Source organism: Scyliorhinus canicula, chromosome 12 (genome assembly GCF_902713615.1).
Source record: "Scyliorhinus canicula chromosome 12, sScyCan1.1, whole genome shotgun sequence".
NCBI lineage: Eukaryota > Metazoa > Chordata > Chondrichthyes > Carcharhiniformes > Scyliorhinidae > Scyliorhinus > Scyliorhinus canicula.
In genome coordinates, this window is record NC_052157.1 from 129,570,893 (window position 1) to 129,590,572 (window position 19,680).

A 19,680-nucleotide genomic window follows, 5' to 3' on the forward strand; every position below is an offset into this window, starting at 1 on the left:
CCTGTCTGCATGGGTTTCCTCCGGGTGCTCCGGTTTCCTCCCATAGTCCAAAGACGTGCAGGTTAGGTGGATTGGCCATGATAAATTGCCCTTAGTGACCAAAAGGTTAGGAGGGGTTATTGGGTTACAGGGATAGGGTGGAAGTGAGGGCTTAAGTGGGTCGTGTAGACTCGATGGGCCGAATGGCCTTCTTCTGCACTGTACATTCTATGTCTATGTCTACCTCGAACAGGCAACAACACTGATTTGGATTTGAAAAGAGCTGCCTACCCATGGTAGTGGAACATTTAAGATTTATTCATTCTCCACCATGAAGTGCATTCTGAACAGGTCAAAATGAGACCCACTTCTTTGATTCAGAACCTGTTCTTTGATTGTCACTTCTCAATCTCCACAGAGCTGATTTTCTATTTTTATGTATGGCGCTGATACATAGAATCTTAAAATAGTCGAGTTGTATTTGTAGGTCAGCAGGCAAGGGACATTTGCTCCATGTCGAAGAATGTGCAATTCAACAACAAAACGCAATTCCCGCAACACATTTTCACAGAGTTTGCCCAAGCTCTGTGGACATTGACCCAGTTTTAAGGGGTTTTGCCATTATAACCTTGAACAGTGGCCTCTTGTGCAGAACATTGTTATTTTGGTGCTGGTAGTTTGACCAACATTTATCAAGGGTCATGCAATAGCAGCCTGTTATTGTGGACACTGAAACAATGAACTCCAAACAATAGTGTTTAATTCTGGCCATATCAGTTAATCAAATCTGTTTCCCCTGAATGGGGTGAGTTTCCAGTGTTCTCAGATGGACAACATGAGCAACGGTCTCAGGCTGAAGACGGCAATGTTATGGAAGGATGTCAGTCTGGACTTGGGTCAACCTTGACTTTGTTCAGTGCAGTAGCTATTGAAACTTTCCTTGGAAGGGGGGGGGGGGGGTTTCAGAGCGCCCACGGCCTGTTTCTCAGGAGGAGGTGGTGGCCCGCCGTGGAACCTTCCGGTCTTGCCGTTGTCAATGGGATTTCCCATTGAATCCACCCACGCCCACAGGAAACTCACGGTTGGAGTTCGCAGTTGGCGGGACTGAAAGATCCCGCTGGCGAGAATGGCAGGAGAATTCCCCCTCCCCGCGGCTTTTGCCGATTTTAGGATGAACACTAAACCTCCAACTGGAAGTGGGCATTTGATGTAATGTAGAAAGTTCATGCCTTTCTACAGTCTTAACCAGGGTGGATTATTTTCTGTGTTGTTTACCCTCCCTCCCTCCATCAAGAACAAGGTATATACTATCCTCAGGACAGTTTCAACTCTCGCTCCCCCTCACACACACACACACTTAGATGGTCCTCAATATTAAGGCCTCTTCCTTTTCCGCTACCCCCTGCATCCCCTGCACATGATCTGTCACTCCCCCCCCCCCCCCCCCCCCCCCCTCCCTTCTGGGGCACACACTCATGTACACACATGTATGCAGACACATACATGTATACACATACACTCTCACTCACATACACAAACACATTAAAAATTGAGTCAAATATTCACATTTAGGGCATTGTCCTGGGCTCTCCTATAAATATGAATTGTTTGGTATTAGCTGGCTGCGTACCTCATCGCCCCTTAGTACCAAACCCTGTGAAGGTCACTGGGAAAAGGTGCAAAACCTAAAAGAGGCAAAAGACTTCATTAATATTAAGATGTGGTGCTTTTAACTTGGATATATGTGGACATTGTAGGGCTTTTCCACAGATTTAATGTAACTTGACATTTGGGTTTTTAAGATGTAGCATCTATTTTTAATTAAAATGATTTAACTTGAATGCCAGTAGTCATTAAGTACTGATTATTTGGATAATGCAAGCATTTTAAGAAGAATGTTCTTGTGGTGAATCATACTGCTTGCGAACACAGCAAAGTGGAGGGAGTGAACTCAGTCATATCCATACCTATCATTTTACGAAACAGAATGAATCACGGTGACTGTACACTGCTAATGGTGTATGCTGAGTAACTTGGCCGGAGTCAATCTGCATCTGGAGTTCTTTGCTATTGTCTAATCAGTGTGGGGACCCTTCCCTAAAATTACACAAATCCCCTCAGAACAGGACATTTTTCATTGTGTTGGAAGTGGGGAGCGCTACTGAGTGAAGTGACCATTCACAACAATGGAAATGAAGCAATGCACTCGTGTAAAAGTCTCTCTGTCAGTTGTCATATTATTCTCAAAACTGTAAAGTGCCACAGACCGTTAGATGAACCCTAAATCTCTCAAATCTTTTTCTTCTATGTGACATCACCAAGGTATTTGAATCACATGCTTTCTGCGAAGCAAGAATTTTTTTCTTTAATCTACACAAATTTTAAACCTGCACTGCCAGGTTCCTTTTTGGTGTTTTTAAAATCATATCCCTTGTTGATTTGAAGATATGTGCTTTGTATGACTCACGTCCCAGTATGTATTCTCATTTAATCGAGAGCCATCACTCCCCCGTCTCTGACAAGAAGTATTGATGCTATTAATTTCCAGCCCTTTCAGTTCAAACCTTTCAATTTTTAAAATTGTCAATGTAAATAAGAGGCAGATTTTCGAGAAGTACCTGAAAGTCTTCAACTGTTCAGCTGGCTGATGTTTTTCTTATGATGCTGTGGTATTTGGGGCTGATTGCAACAAGTTTGATCCAAGAATTGTTTGTTCAAAAGTTCACCTTTTTTGGTTTCATTTTCCCAAGTTCCATTCTCTCTTAAACTCAACGGAAAATGCCGGCTGGATGACTATTTGGGCTTCTGAAGACTTGGGGCAATGCCATTAGGGTTTATTTGTCAGTTTTAACATACTCACTCCAAGGACAGCTAGTTTGGGAAGCTCAAAATAAGCACGACAAAGATGCGTGTATTGGTTCAAATTTGGCTCGACTGTGCTTTTAAAAAAAAAATCCAGTGGACATATATATCCCCAGTCAAATTAAAATGTTACAAAAAAAATAAAACTCAAGGTTCTTAAGGAACGGCAACCTGGCTCCAATTCTAAATAAAATATTTAGTTGTGTTCAGGTTTTACCGATTCTTACCATTAAGAGTGGACCCAAGTTCAATCAAGCTATTCATACTAATTTCTTCCTGTGGATGGTAGGTGTGATTATGAAGGCAGAGGGATGCAGAGAATAAAATAAATATCCCTTTAAAATAAATAGTAAAAGAATGGAAGGATACAAGTCAGAAAAGTACCAAAGTATATTATCATAAAATATAATTCCACATAATAATGTATTTGGCTTTCTTTTCACTGTGTTTTAATCTGTGCTATTTTGTTGTGATAGCCTGCATTAATGTTGCATTTTGCAGTTAACATAGTGCATGCCATCTCTATCCTCACAGTCCTATTATAAATTCTAGCCACATTTCAAACATGCGTAATATTTCTGCCACCTTGCGTGCCAGATTGCACCAAGTGTTCACCGCAGTGTGAAGAAATTCCACCTAATACTGTAGTTCTGCTTTTCTCTCTTTGGATTTATATTTGGGGTTCAACTTTAATATTTTGTACATTTCCGGAAGATACCCTGTGACGAACTCCTGCTCAAACCTGATAGAGCTTAAGCTTTTCTAATCTTCCCTCAGAGCTCATCCTGTTTACACTCTGCACTCTCTCTCAGGCGTGTGTTTGTTTTTTGTGGCACGTTGACCAGATTCAACAGCAGCCCTCCAAATGAGGTCCACTCACAACATTCTGCCACCCTCTTCTATTCCTGGCCCTGGTGCCCCACAGAATTCTATTTCCAGTCAGTCACTTAGTACATCGTGTGTGCTTGTGTCTATGTTTAACTATCTGAACCTGTGTAAGCTGCATATCTCCTTATGTCCTATTTTAATATCTCATAAAGTGACTCGCCATCTGTGATTCTAAAATCTTGAATCACTTTCAGGGATATTAGTAAGCAGCTGAAAATATAATTCATAACTTTTTCGATAGATTCCAGATTCAAACTCGAGTCTGTGCTGGGTTAGCTGCCCTCAGCTGGGGCCATAGTTGGGGCACTATCTTTGTGCTAAAAGCCCCTGGGCCAGTCAGCTGGTATGTCCTGCTCCCTTACATTATCCCTACTGCAAGATCCCTACGGTATGGATTTCAAATGCACAGAGCTGGGATGCCCTCTAAGCTAAACCTGCCGACACATGTAGTTTAGGGTTACACACAGACAGTAGTAAGGAATGGAGGGGACTGAGCTCTGCCTTTACTCATAGGAAACTGTCGAGGGTGGTGTGGGGGCGGGGGGGGGGGGGGGGGGGGGGGGGGGATGACAAGACAGAAAATGGGACAAAACATACAATACCCTGCTCTGCCCCACTTAAACTGAGGGCTTTTTTGTTTAGTAAGAAGAGAACTTCCCAAAGCAGATCTCCATAAAGGATGTTGCCTCTGTACAATAATCCTCGCCGGGTTGAGCAGAAAGAAAAGAAGCTGTAGTTATTTGAAGGAATTACTGTTAAGTGCGTTGTTTACTGCTGTGTGCTGTTCAGTGCTGAGTGTTAAATTGAACCTCTTCCGCCAGATGAATGTGGAATCGTTGCCCAGATTGCAGAGCCCCTGGCTGCCGCTGATATCCCGGCATACTACATCAGTACGTTTAAGTTTGATCACGCCCTGGTAAGTTTCCAAACAACCTGGTGACAAAAGGGCATACCACAGTGTTATTTTCTGAAAGAGAAACAGACCTGTCACTTTGCGTTACTGTTGCTTATTAAAACTATTTATTCTCCCTTAACCCAGCATGGATCCCGCAAGACACTCAAGAGCTTGCTTGTTGAATGTGGACTGAGTGAAGCTGATGTTACTGACAAGGTTAATCTGCTGAACCCTGGCCAGTTCATTAGAGTAAAATGTTGTTTTTCTTTTCTGTTTGCATGCCTGCTCTTTGCTTCACTGCCCCTCGGCATTGAGAGTGATTTATCAGCAGATTGATCATTGCAAATTGTTTTAGCCTGGTAAAGCGTAAAACTGAAGGAACTAAGCTTGCACAATTTTCTTTTTTTTGCTGCGTTTGCTGTTTCTTGTCCCTTTTAAGTGCAGAGCTGTTGAACCCTGCAGATAGCGCGAGGAATTTTTACCCATCCATATCCTGTTCTGCTCCACAGTGCAGTTTGCAAATGGTTCCCCTGCAGATTTTCCCCATCACAGCTTTGTTTACTCTGCTGTTCTGGTTTGCAATGTGCTGTTTATTTTCCAGTTGTGCAAGTTAGTTTTTAAGAACGCCAAGCCCTCATTCTTGGCCATAGTTTTCAATTTTTTTTGGTCACTATTTATTTATTTTTAAAATGTTTTTATTGGTTTTCACAGTTCATATCAGTTTGAAAGTTAAATAACAATTTGCAGTACCATGCATAATACATTTCAAAAACAACCGAGGAAAAATTGAAATTACAAAAGAGAAAAACCAAAAAGAAACAAGAAAACAGCAACAAGCAGAGATCATTAGCTATATTTTTACATACACTTGTCCCCCCCTCCCTTTGTGGCCATGCTCCCTCTTTGGCTGATCTGCTTCTGCTGTACTCTCCAGTGTGGCCCCAACGTGTATTAACCGGTGGGCCCCTCCCCTGCGGCTTGCTGTATCTTGTCCCTCGTGCTCTTTTTGGTGGGCCTTCATCCTCCCCTTTCTCCCCCCCCACCTTTTCCTTTTGCTTTATGTTCCGTGGCTTGTCCTTGTATCCTCTCCCCTTGCTCTACTGGTTGCTGGCTACGAACAGGTCTTGGAACAAGTTAGTGAATGGCTTCCAAGTCCTGTGGAGGGCCTCCTCCGACCCCCAGTTGGAGGAATTCCGCCAGGTCGGACAGCCGGACTGCAGCTGTGGGCGATTCTGCGGATCGGCAGCCGAGCAGGATTTTTCGGCGGGCAATTAGGGAGGTAAAGGCCAGGGCGTCCGCCTCCTCCGTCCCCATGAAGAGCTGTGGCCTCTCGGAGACCCCAAAGACCGCCACTTTTGGGCATGGCTCCACCCCTACCCCCGCAACCTTGGACATTGCTTCAAAGAAGGTCGTCCGACAAGTCTGGGGCAGGTCCAGAACATGTGGGTACGGTTGCCCGGGCCTCCCTGGCATCGTTTATCCTACACCTCCAGGAAGATCCTGGTCATTCGGGGTTTGGTTAGGTGTGCTGTGTGCACCACCTTTCGCTGCATTAGGCTCAACCCTGTGAATGTGGAGGTGAAGTTCACCCTATGTAGTGCTTTGATCCAGAGTCCTCCCCTACTTCTATGCCTAGTTCTTCCTCCCATTTTTCCCTTGTCTCGTCCGGGGGGAGCGTACCTTCTCTAACAGTCCTCCCCCATACAGGTCCTCACAGTTCCACCTCCCTAGGTTGCTCGTGTCCAACAGTTCCTCAACTAGCGAATGTCCTGGTATCTGGGGGTATGTCGTCGTTTTCCTGTGGAGGGAGTTTTGCCTGCATGTGTCTCAGTTTGTTCAATTTGGAACCTCTCCGTGGGTTCTTCCAGAGTCGCTACTCTGTCGGCTGTATACATGTCTCAAACCATCAGAGTTCCCTTGTCCTGTCTCCACCTTTTAAAGATGGCATCCATTGTTACAGGCATAAACCTGTGGTTGTTACAGATGGGAGCCACAGTGGACATTTTGGTTAGGCCGAAGTGTTGCCTCATCTGACACCAGGTTTGGAGCGTGGCTACCACCTCTGGGCTTCTTGAGTACTTGGTCGGAGTGGATGAGAGCGCGGTTGTGACTAGGGCTCAGAGGAATGTCGCTTTGCAGGAACTCTCCTCCATCCTCACCCATTCTGCTCCCTGTTCCCTCACCCCAACCCCTCACTCTTTCTGCTGTGATCGCCCAGTGGTAGAACTGCAGGTTTGGGAGGGCCCATCCTCCCATGCTTCTTTTCCATTGCAGGACCCTTTTTTGGATCCTCGAGTTCTCCACGCACCCCCCCCCCTCCCCCCCCCCCCCTCCCCTCCCCACACACACACAAACAAACACACACACACACGCAAACACCATGATTAGTTTGTCTACCATGTTGAAGAATGCCTCGGGGGTGTAGATCGGGAGGGATCTGAACAGGAAAGGGAACCTGGCAGTACGTTCATTCTGATCATCTGCACTCTCCCTGCCAGTGAGAGTGGGCACCACCTCGGCAGGTCCCTTTTGACTTCCTCCACCAGACGCGTCAGGTTCCATTTGTGGATCAGTGTCCAGACAGGTAACGGAACTTGCTTTGGGCTTGTTTGGATGGGAGTCGCTCCAGCTCTGCCTCTCCGCCTTGTAGGTTCACCGGGAAGATTTCAAATTTGCTCAGGTTGAGTTTGTAGCCCAAGAAGGCTCTGAACTCGTTTTAGGAGCGTCATGGCCCCTTCCATGCTGGCTTGTGGGTTTGAGATGTAGAGGAGTAGGTCATCCCAGTAGAGTGAGACTCTATTCTCTCTGTCCCCCCTCTGGATACACCTCCAGCCCTTTGACGTTCCGAGGGCGTTCGCTAGTGGCTCGATTGCCAGAGCAAACAGCAGCGGGGACAGCGAGCATCCCTACCTCGTGCCTCTGTGCAGCTGGAAGTACAGAGAGCTGGTGGTGTTTCACTAGAAGTCCTGGCCTCCATTTCTCCTTCAGCTTCTTTCTGTGCAAATTTTTCTCCCCAGTTTTCTTCCCTTCTGAAAGCATTGATCATAGATCATAGAATTTACTGTGCAGAAGGAGGCCATTTGGCCCATCAAGTCTGCACCGGCCCTTGGAAAGAGGACCCTACCCAAGCCCATACCTCCACCCTATCCCTACACCTCCACCCTATCCCCGTAACCCCACCTAACCTTTTTTTGGTCACTAAGGGTAATACGGGGTGGGGGTCGGTAGCAGGTCTGGGGGGTGGGGGTGTGGAGGACAATGAACACTCGGAGGACACCCCCCCCCCCCCCCCATCGCGATGTCTGGTCTCCCAATCGGCACTAAATGCCTTTGAATGAGGGACACTCCTCTCCCTGAAAGTGTACAAACAGCCTGACAGGATTTGCTTTTCTGGCTTCCCGTATGGTGAATGCCCTGACCGCTACTGGATAAATACCAGCAGCAGCAGCAGGATGAGCCCCTTGAGTGGGCATTACTTTCCCATTTAAGGGCTTCAACCTCTGGTGGAGCCAGAGAGCTGTCCACAAGCCTTCCCACCCTGGGGGTCACCATGGGGAAGGCACTAAAGTCCAGCCACAGAGACCTCCTAGCTGCAGCCACTGCTATCAAGAGCAGGAACCCTGGCAGATTTCACCTCTTTTTACCCTGCGGCATTAACTTAAATGTGAAGCTTCCCATCACCACCCTGGCAAAGACCAGCAAACTCAACACAGCAATTAAACAACTGTGTTTCAATTGCAGAGGGTGGGTGACCTGACTAACCCTTCTACATCGTGAGATCAAGGCAACAAACATTTTCATGCTGATATGCATTTTTTATTTAGTGTCCTAATGTTCTCCAGACACTTTTCCCACAGTGACGACGGCGAAAAGAGAGCCCGGGCATGACCTATTCTGGCCCCCACATGGGAACGTATGATGCTGGAGCGGTTCACGTTGCTCCAGCCTCCGTACGCGGCGCCAAATGGGCGTCGCGCCAAGCCGCGCATGCGCAGTTGGGCCAGCTCAATCCTGTGCATGCGCAATTGATCCGCGGCATCCTGAGCATGCGCGGGGAACTTCTTACGTGCGCCGCCCCCAACCCAACATGGGATCGGTGTTCAGGGGCCGGCCGCGGCGGAATGTAGGCCTGGGGGCGGGGAGAGGCCGGCCCGCTGATTGGTGAGACCCAATCGCGGGACAGACCCCTTCGGAGGCCCCCCACCCGGTGAAGGAGCCTCCCCTCCCACCCCCACACATGCCCCCCCCCCCCCCCCCCCGAGCGTTCCCGCAGAGTTCCTGCCGGCAACGACCAGGGGTGAACGGCGCCGGCAGGACTCTGTCGTGTCGGAGCGGCCGCTTGGCCCATCCAGGCTGGAGAATCGTCGGCCCCGCCGTCTCCAGCGGCCGGTGACGCGCCGGCGCAAATGGCGCCGATTCTCCGCACCTCGGAGAATCGCGCGTCGGGGAGTCATGGCGCGGTTCTCCGATTTTCCGGCCCGGCGCGGGGCTCGGAGAATCACCCCCATAATGTATGGTCACTTGAGTGAGGTGGCGTTTGGCTGACCCTGGCTAAAATGAGCACTTTTAGCAGAGGCCAAACATCGGTTGGCATTCAACCTGCACAGGTGTCGGAGCCTGTCCTACCCCAGCCTTCTCGATGTTGGTGTATCGAGTTGAACCAGTCAGTCTCTGCATTCAGGTGAAACTAGAATTTGCTTTGAACTCAAACATTAAATGAAAAATGTTATTGCTGGTCTGGTGCCCACAATAGAGACAAGGGACCGGGGATAAACACGGGCAAATCTTTAGTATGGTGGGACAAGTCTTGCAGTGTTTATTTTTGTTTTTGTGTCGTGGTGCAAGTCATCACCCGATAGCAAACCAAGAATGATTTTATCAATCTCTCGGCTGCCAGCACTCTAATATTTCCAGGTTCAAATAGACACTGACAGTACATCACAATATGAAGAATCTGTCCTTAATTGCATGGTGACTTTTAAGTATGTGATCAGTTAATTTGTTTAATTGTATTGGATTAGTTTGTGGTTAAATGCCACACCTCACCTGTTGTTCGACTTCCCATTTTAGGTCCCTGCAATGTGCCTCACCTTTCATCAAAGACAAGTCAAGAGCCTATACTCATGTTGGGCAGAGCACGCAGTAATGCATACCTAATGCTATAAATAACTTTCTTACTCCCCTCCTCTGAAGTCGCTAACTTACTATTGAGGAAGACTTCCACAGGTGGCAATAACCTTATGGTGCTTTGTCTTAATGGCGATTACCCTGTAAGTCGTGACAATGAATACCTACAGGCAACCAGACATCCATTCCACGCCCACGCATGTTCCCACCTGCAGTCGACATGTTTTCTTCCCTTCAGATAGGCAGCCTCTATAACCTTCATGAGCAGTGATCCTGGCTAATTCATCTTTCCCTCACCCAAGTCTATTGTAGTGGGTGAATCATTTTGGTGCCATTCCTGTTCATAGAATTTTACATTGCAGAAGGAGGCCATTCGGCCCATCGAGTCTGCACCGGCTCTTGGGAAGAGCACCCTGCCCAAGGTCAACACTTCCACCCTATCCCCATAACCCAGTAACCCCACCCAACACTAAGGGCAATTTTGGACACTAAGGGCAATTTATCATGGCCAATCCACCTAACCTGCACATCTTTGGACTGTGGGAGGAAACTGGAGCACCCGGAGGAAACACACTGGGAGGATGTGCAGACTCCGCACAGACAGTGACCCAAGCCGGAATCGAACCTGGGACCCTGGAGCTGTGAAGCAAGTGTGCTATCCACAATGCTACTGTGCTGTTAATGCAGCACAGACCAGGAATCAAAATTAAGACTTTCCTGGTCTATAGGGATCAGAGACCATTCATCCTGAGCCACTAGGTTGACTAAATCTAATGACATATTACATTTAAAAGCTGCTTGCGAGATGCAAATATAGTAGGCACCAGTCCATTCAATGCTTCGTTGTCTTTCTATTCCTTACTCTATTCACTTCCTTCACTTCCAGGTACCTGAAGAAAATATCAACAGTGTGATTAACGCTCTCCAAGTGAGTCAGAACAAGAAGCAGTAGGTGGGAAACTGAGATCCCGGTGGTTTGTTCTTCGCACAGCAGTAAAAGTTGAAACTTCGCTTTCAAGAAGAATCCTTTGGGCGTTTGTAAAGCAGCAGCGGTTTTCTTGGCGCGCTGGTGGGCTTTTTGAACCCTGTTCCCAAAGTGAATGTTACCATTGTGTTCTTTGTTTGAACCCTGTTACATTGTGCTGGTAAAGTCAAACCACCTCTTTCTACTGATATTTCCCTCGCCCCTCCCCCACTGTGAAGGAGCTGTGGTGACTGACTGTTTGTGAATTAGTTGAGTTAGTTATCTCATGTAGCACAAAGCTGATTTCTGAGGTTTGGGGGCAGAAGTTAAGTATAGGGATGCCACGATCTGTAGGATATTGGGGACGATTGCAAGGAAGTAATCTCATTTGGGGACAAGTTCAGATGATGCTATAAACTGCAGAAGTAAAGCTGGCAGATGGCAGTCTTCTAGGTTACTCCCTGATCACCGTTACTTTCCTTTAATATGATCTTTCATTTTATCTGGGAATTTCTTTCGTATCGAGGCAGTTTGATGCACGATGTCACGCTCGCAGTGCTGTTATTCCTGCTTCCTTGGGTAATAACCTGCAGTTGACACTGGACAGTCCCGCGTCTCATACCACGGGAACATCAACTGTGCAGCGCGCCTGTAATTACTGCTTTGCTTCTTTGCCCTCCCTCTGTCCTGGTAAATATTTAACGCGGTTGGCATGAAAGATCGACACCGGGATCATTGAGGCGAATGACCTGGCAGCACAAGTTTGCCCTTCCGGAAAGCGGTCTAGGGTTATGTGCAGCAAGATTGGTTGCTGCTCCTTTCAAATACTAACCAGTGCTTTAAAGAGAAATGAAAAGAGGTTTAATTTGGTGACCTTAGACAAGCTACTCCCAGCAAGAAATGCTTACGTAACTCAGTGAGACCGTTATTGAAATCATGTCCTGACATGCCGACACTCAGAAATAAGACAACACAGGATCCAAGGAGGGGATTTTATCCTCCATTGTTTCAGGCGAAGGGGCAAAGATTCCAACCCAGCTCTTTAGATTTGATCTAACCAAATGCATTTCGCCTGGCAATCTAATTTGACCGTTCACATGTAACTGCGTTCCATCTGGGTTGCCGCACTCCTGAGCTGACGCGTCATCAGGTATTCCAATGACGGTGTAGCATTGAGATCGTTCTTCAAGATTTCTTGGCGGAGGTTATTGAATGAGGGAAGGCATCGGAAATGAGGTAAATGTCACCCGTTGCAGAATTTTGGAAAGGGGAAATAGAAGGACAATGTTTCAAACTCAGCAGTTCACGTTTGTTAACCTGCGGTTGACTCCAGAATCCGCAAAGTCTTCAGACGTGGCACAAAAGAAATTCTGATCGGAGTTTGGCTGGGGGATTTTGTTACCTTGCGAACCATTAAAACCTGTTGTTTTAGCAGGCCTTCATTTAGTTGCTCACAGCTGACCTCAAGTTTTTTAAATCGCTTGTGAAGACATCAGCTGGAAGAACAGGGAGCTGGCAAGTTTGATCTTTTCTGTTGTTTTCGTCTCCCTTTTCATCGTTCTGTAATTGATAATGTGTCTCATTCATTTCTCTTTTCAATATGCACCATCAGTCCCCAATGTATTACTTATGTGTTCTAACAGGTGCCAAACGGATGTAGAGGAGTTAGAATGTAGCGTTGTTTATATTTCATACACTGATTTGCACACAGTTGCCTGAATAACCCTGATGGCTGACACTTTGGTAACTTGATCATCCTTACCTGATACAGGCGACCTCCTGTATCCATCTTCTAGCATTTCCTTGGGCAAGATTTACCGACCACCCCTGTTTTTTAGCTGCGGCGAAGGTGGCCCGCCAGTGGGATCTACCAGTCCCGCCGTTGTCAACGGGATTTTCCATTGACAGCACCCTCGCCGCTGGGGAAACCAGGGCGTCGACATGGGACCGGAATTTACCGCCGGCGTGAACAGCCGGTAAGTCCCGCCCCGTATCTTTGTAATTTATACACATTTTATGAAGTAAATAGGACTTATCTAATTTGTACTGCTACTTTCACTGCTTTAACCGCCTCGGTTTTTTCCAGATGGGAAAACAGGGGAACGGATTTATTGTTTTAGATTCAACAGTATTCTCTGCTGAGTCATGCAGACGCCAGAGGCAATGGCGAGATTGTGAATCTGCCTCTCACAGTGCTGAAGTGCCTGCTTAATTGTGATTGCTTTATTAGGGAATATTAACAAAAGCAAGACATCGGTAATAGATAAATCCCAACGTATGTGTCGAAGATAAGAAATAGTTTCAACTTAATCCGCTTTCAATTGCTTCTTTTAATTAGCATTTTTAAATTAATTCTGAGCTTGGTTTACAGATGAAGATTTTTTTTTCCCCCCCTGATCAAAGTAGATGTTTGTACTTTGCTATTTATGGCATTTGCCGAGACCGAAACTTTAAGGTTTTTAAAAAAAAATCCAACTGAAATAATAGCAGCAAAAAAGTTTACAAAAGCTCGCAATGTTTCTGAACTGTAGCTTCTTGCTCGCCGCTAATGGACGTGCAGCATTATATTTACAGCCACTGCTGTCATGTTTATTTCACCAATCAACGAGTCAGTTTCCTTTTAGTTAGGTGCTCTTTGCACCTATCATTGGCACAACTCTGCACTGTAACACTTTATTTGAAGGTGAGGTGGAAGGTTCATTTGGGAGTCAGTCTACTCCTTTACATGTGGATGGTTCAATCAACTCTTCGTCTTGGGCCCACCAAAGTGAATTAACCTCAGCCCAAGAACCTTCTTTTGTTTCAAGCCCCATCACTCCACTGGTACTGATAGCTAAAATGACCCCAAAACACTGATGCCACTGTTATTATTCCTGAGCCAGCAGCTAACCCTAATCTACAAACCCAATAAGCCATCTCCCTCTACGTCCCTTAGAATGGGCAATATTTTATTCTTGCATTGGCCTAACAGTTACCCCTTGCACTTCTACCCTCGCCTTCCCACAAGCACCAGATAAACAGATGGTGTCCCATTGGCAGAGTTTAGCCCTCTCTTGGTTATAAGCTACATTAGTGGAGACATCTAGCTTCTTTATTGATGCTCCAGCGTTACATCCAGCAGATTCTATAGATCACTCAGACCAACTCCCGCCGTTAGCAAAACCACTCAAACTGCTGAAGTGCTATTTTGTAAATTGCTTTGCAAAGTGCTGCTTGATATTTTCCATTAGTTTTTATCTCTTCACCTTTGCAGGTGCTCGTCTATCATAGATATCTTGAGAACTGTGCAAGACTTTATTCATTTTGTAAATGCCCATCGTGATTTTTAATCACCTGAGACTTTGAATCACATACTTTCTGTCATTTGTATCGTACCTGTCTTCATTCCCATAAAATTGCACCACTGTACCTTCAGGGCCATAGGGTCTAAGTTATCCACCAGTTTCAATTATCCATGGGAATGCCCCACCCAATGAGTAGATAATACAGAGTTCACTGTATCCCTAATGGAATATGTATTCCGGTTGAAATTAAAACAGAAAATGCTGGAAATTCTTCGCAATCCAGGCAGCATCTCGAGAGAAAAGCAGAGCTAACGGGCGTGTTTCGCAGCATTGGAGGCAGCCCGCCGCTCGTCTGCAATGGGATCTCCTGGTCCCACCGCAGTCAACAGGGTTCCCCATTGAGTGCAGCCCAACAGGAAACCTGGAAAACTCAGGACAAAATTTCAGAGCTGTGTGGCGGGATTCTCCGCGAACCGGCGCGGCGGGCAACTCCGGCGCGAAGGAGTGGCGTAAACCACTCCGGCGTAGGGCCGCCCCAAAGGCGCGGAGTCCTCCCGCACCTTCAGGGGCTAGGCCGGCGCCGGAGTGGTTTGCGTCACGCCAGCTGGCACAGAAGGGACTTGGCGCCACGCCAACTGGCGCGGAAGGCCCTCCACCGGCCGGCGCGACTTGGCGCATGCGCAGGAGCGCCAGCATGTGCTGGTGTCATCCTAGTGCATGCGCAGGGGGTTCATCTCCGTGTTGGCTATCGCGGACTGTTACAGCGGCTGGCGCGGAGGAATAGAGTGCCCCCACAGCACAGGCCTGCCCGCGGATTGGTGGGCTCCGATCGCGGGCCAGGCCACCATGGAGGCACCTACCGGGGCCAGATCCCCCCACGCCCCTCCGCGGACCCCGGAGGCCGCCCACGGAGCCAGGTCCCGCCGGTAAGTACCTGCTGTAATTTACGCCGGCAGGACCGGCTGTAAACGGGCGGCCCTCGGCCCATCGCAGGACGGAGAATCGCCGGGGGGTGGCCACTGCTAGCGGCCGCCGACCGGCACGGCGCGATTCCCGCCCCCGGCGCCGGAGAATTCGGCAGCCGGCGGGGGGCGGGATTCACGCTGCCCCCCGACGATTCTCCGACCCGGCGGGAGGTCGGAGAATCCCTCCCGTGACCTTTTTTCCAGTCACAGGCCTGAATCGGTTGACTCTTGCTTTTTGCCCCATTTGATGTTGCCTGACATGCTGAGAGTTTCCAGCATATTCTGGGTTTTTTTCAGATTTTGAATATCGGCAGTATTTTGCTTTTGTATAAATGAATTCCCGCCAGCCTCTGGACTTTGTGGACCAGCAAGAATGAGACGGATGAAACCATTCAATCGAAGCACTGAAAGCTGTGACCTTTTAGTTGGAGGCCAGAGCTCAGCCAGCAGACACCAGCTCCCTTATGTATTAATGTTATTCATCTGTTTCCCGAAGCTTAAATCTGAAGGAATTGGGAACAGTCAAATTACAGTGTCTGTGTTCGGATAGAGAAAAGTCTTTTAGTAACAAAAATGTTTGAGCATTTAGTCAAATTTCAAGGATTTAGTTAGCGACCATTCTTAGAAAAAAGAGTCAGCTATATGCTATTGGCAAAAGGCACTTAATTCAAGCTTATGGTTCTGTGAAGCAAACCCAACATGACTAAAATGTTTGGTTGCAGTTTTATTTAGCAAATCATTTCTGAAGTAGAACAGAAAATACTGGACAATCTCAGCAGGTCTGACAGCATCTGTGGAGAGAGAAGGGAGCTCACGTTTTGAGCCTGGATGGCTCTTTGTCAAAGTCACCCAGACTCGAAACGTTAGCTCCCTTCTCTCTCCACAGATGATGTCAGACCTGCTGAGGTCGGCCCAGTATTTTCTGACTTTGTTTCAGATTCCAGCATCCTCAGTAATTTGCTTTTCTCATTTCTAAAGTGGTTGTTCCAGGAGTATTCTAGGGAGGCTAGCACCATCAACAAATAATTTTAACAAATATTGCTGCATAAGTTAAATGCTTATTGCCTTGCCTTCTTCATGTAGCACAGTGCAGAGCCCTGTAGCACCTTCAACTTTCCTACTATTACTTAACTAGCTGAATATTTAGCCCAGTTTCTACTGTGACAGATTCAGTCAATCACAAAGCAACCTTTATAAACCCTTCCAGACATAGGAAAAGGAAGCTGCCCACTGTATAGCTGGAGATATTTTACCAGTAATAGAATAGTTTCTATGCAAGTAGCTGCCTCGCTGCTGTGAGACAATTGTGACCTGCACACGTCTGAGCAGCAGGATTGTTATGGGCGTGTGATGTCCCAAGTTGGTGGCCTTGCTCAACACTGGTTTTGCATGATGTAAGAGGGCTTTTTTTTTAACAATTTTATTGAGGTATTTTTGGCATTGTAAACAGTACCACTCTCGCAAATAGACCCGCCTATTCTTCCCCCCTACTCGACACTATTCTACCCCCCCCCCCCCCCCGCCGCTGACGATTACTTCCCCACGAAGAAGTCGATGAATGGTTGCCACCTCCGGGCGAACCCCGATAGTGATCCCCGTAAGACGAGCTTGATTTTTGATTTTTGTTCCTAGCCGAGAAAGCTTGCCATGTCCAACAGCCATACTTCGGTCTTTGGGGGCTTTGAGTCCCTCCAGGCCAACAGTATTCATCGCCGGGCTATCAGGGAAGCAAAGGCCACAACGTCAGCCTCTATCCCCTCCTGTACTCCCGGGTCTTCCGACACCCCAAAAATCGCCACCTCTGGACTCATCAGTACCCTGGATATGACGTCCGCAAATCCCTGCCAGTATCCCCTGAGTTTTGGACACGCCCAGAACATGTGGACATGGTTCGCTGGTCCTCCCCCACATCTAGCACACTTGTCCTCCTGCCCAAAGAATTTGCTCATCCGGGCCACCGTCACGTGGGCCCGGTGAACTACCTTGAACTGAATCAGATCGAGCCTGGCACATGTTGCAGTTCCATTTACCCTCCTCAGAGCGTCTGCCCATACGCCTCCCTCCAACTCCCCACCAAGCTCCTCCTCCCACTTAAGTTTCAGTTCATCGGTCCCTGTGTCCTCCGCTCCCATAAGCTCCTTATAAATATCTGAGACTCTCCCCTCTCCTACCCCACCCCTGGAAATTACCCTGTCCTGGATCCCCCTTGGTGGAAGGCATGGAAAGGACGGGACCTGTCTACGTACGAAATCCCGCACCTGCAAGCACCGAAAGTCATTCACCCACGCCAGCCCGAACTTCTCCTCCAGCGCCCTCATGTTCGCGAAGCTCCCTTCCAGGAACAAGTCGCCCATCCTTCCCACCCCCGCCCTCCACCACACTCAAAACCCGCCATCCATCTTCCCCGGGACAAATCGGTGGTTATCACATATTGGGGACCAGACCGACGCTCCCACTTCCTCCGCAAGCCTCCTCCATTGACCCCAAATCCGCAAAGCCGCCACCACCACAGGGCTGGTGGAGTACCTGGCCGGCGACAGCGGTAGGTAAGAGGGCTTTTGTTCTTTTTGCACAATGTTAAACTTGCTGATTTATATCTGCATCGGGAGTGAGGACAATCTGCAGGGATGCCAGAACTGCAGGCACATTGTAAATCAGGCCATTATTATGCCCGTCATGGTGTGACATGATACAGAATCAAATTATTAATTTTACATTTCACTGCAATTTCCAATTCACCATTTTGAGTTTCCACTACACAATTCCGTCGAGCCACAACGTCCACTGGGAAAAATTCCAGCGGTCCATGGTTATTATATAGAAGTCAGAGACAGTTCATTTGACCCAGCTGGTTCTTGCTGCTCATCATGATCCACACAACCCTCCTCCTACTCTCCAGCGTAACATTCTATTCCTTTTATCCTGGCTTCCCCTTAATTACATCTGTGCTATTTACCTCAACCACAGCGGAGAATCCCACTGATCATGTATTGGGATGCCTACCATCTCCCTAGATGGTAGCTGCCCGGGTGTGCAACCTCACAGCAGCCTGAAAGGTACGTCACAGGCCTTGTTCTAGGGATAAGTAACCCAATCACGTAGTTGCGCAAAAAAAGATTAAAAGACACCGCGCATGGGAATTAAATTTTAATGGGAACTTTACTTTCATCCCATTCACTGGAAATGATGAACAGTTGTGTCCCCTTATTGAGCACTGGTAGGCATTGTGCAGCATTTGTCCCAGTCTTGCTCCCTGTTTCTTAAAACGTGCTATCTGTAGAATTGCATTTCATTGGTGAACTAATAGCAGTAACTTCGATTTGTTTTCTATCAGCCTTTCAGAAGCATAGTTCAATTTACTTTAATTTGATTCCAGATAAAAAGGTGCCTGATCAAGTAATAATTCTCAATCGGGCAGAGAGCACCAACCTGTGAAATAGCATTCTTTTCACTGCAGTTGTTAATTAATTCTTGATCCAAGCTTGACATTTGATTCTCTATTGTTCACATTTTTGTTATTCAAATTGGAAGAATGTAATGTGAGCTCAGGTCAGTTAAAGTACACACATTGTTAGCTTGCAAAAGGTCAATCTCCTCAGTTATATTCACAAATCTGAGATTAGTAAATCACTGGAATGTTCATTCTTTGAAGGCATTGATTTATAGGCCTCAGCAATGCACCCTCCACTATACTCTCAGCTCTTTATCCCCGTTATCGATAGCAACTGTTTCTCTATGGTGTAGTCTTTAGTTGAGTCTGTCACCCAGTTTATCTTATTTGTGTATATCCAGTGTTGTAATACATTGCACGGTGCACTTCAGATTCCAAGTGCCAAAGTCACCTGTGCTTGCCGATCGATCACCGGGACTTGATCAAGTTCTGTCAAATTTTCCAGTGGCAGGTAAAGTGCCAGGAGCTTTAATATTTGCGCACTTGTTGAGAGTGCATTTGCCGATACATATTTATAGAAGGAAGCATCCAAATGTGACAGAAAAGGAGCATCAAATTGGATCACTAAACCCTTCACCCCAAAGTGCATCTGTAGTTGCTTCTACCTCAAGAGAAAGAAGTCCTGCATCAAGAGACAAGTCTTGCACATCTAAATTCATATCATTGTCTAAGCATGGCTAGCTAAGGGTCCTTAAACAATTACATGGAAAGGTTCCCCTACTCCATGCCACTGTTCCCCTCTAGTTTGCAGGACAGAAATCACAAGATCATACCCATGTGCCTCTACAGTTTTGACATTGCCATCCCCTTCCTCCATGTGAAGATCACAGATCCTCTAACACTTCTCCCATAACTGACCTGATTCCTTGCTCTTGGGGTTGTTTTGTATTTTCATAAAGAATCAAAGAAGGACTTGCATTTCTAAAGCACCTTTCAGGTCATCAGGATTTCCCAAAGTGCTTTGGAGGCGGTGAAGTGGCGATAGAGTTGAGAAAGATGCATCTGTGGAAGACTCTTTAAAGAAACATTAATGGGTTTAGAGCAAGTGGTTTTTGGCTGGATTCTCAGGTCCACCAGCCCCATGTTTCTCAGTGGGGAACTGTTCCCTGGTGGTGGGATTCACTACTGCCTCCGCTTGTCAATGGGATTTTGGATTGAAGTCACCCCATGCCACCAGGAAAGATTGTAAGATTGTCATCTGCTGTAGGTGGGCACATTTCCACCCGCAGAGCCCTGCATGTTAATATTAGCGATGGTGGCAAATA

At 47.2% G+C, this 19,680-nt stretch overlaps 1 protein-coding gene across 1 annotated transcript in view; it reads left to right on the forward strand.

The window, feature by feature from the left end:
- LOC119974328 (cytosolic arginine sensor for mTORC1 subunit 2-like) overlaps window positions 1–13,185 on the forward strand; it is a 218,934-nt gene extending 205,749 nt beyond the window's left edge. The window contains 2 exon segments of the mRNA XM_038813099.1: window positions 4,551–4,645; window positions 10,638–13,185. Of these exon segments, the coding sequence (XP_038669027.1) occupies window positions 4,551–4,645; window positions 10,638–10,703 (161 nt within the window). The 3' untranslated portion in view covers window positions 10,704–13,185.
- The last annotated feature ends 6,495 nt before the right edge of the window (window positions 13,186–19,680 follow it).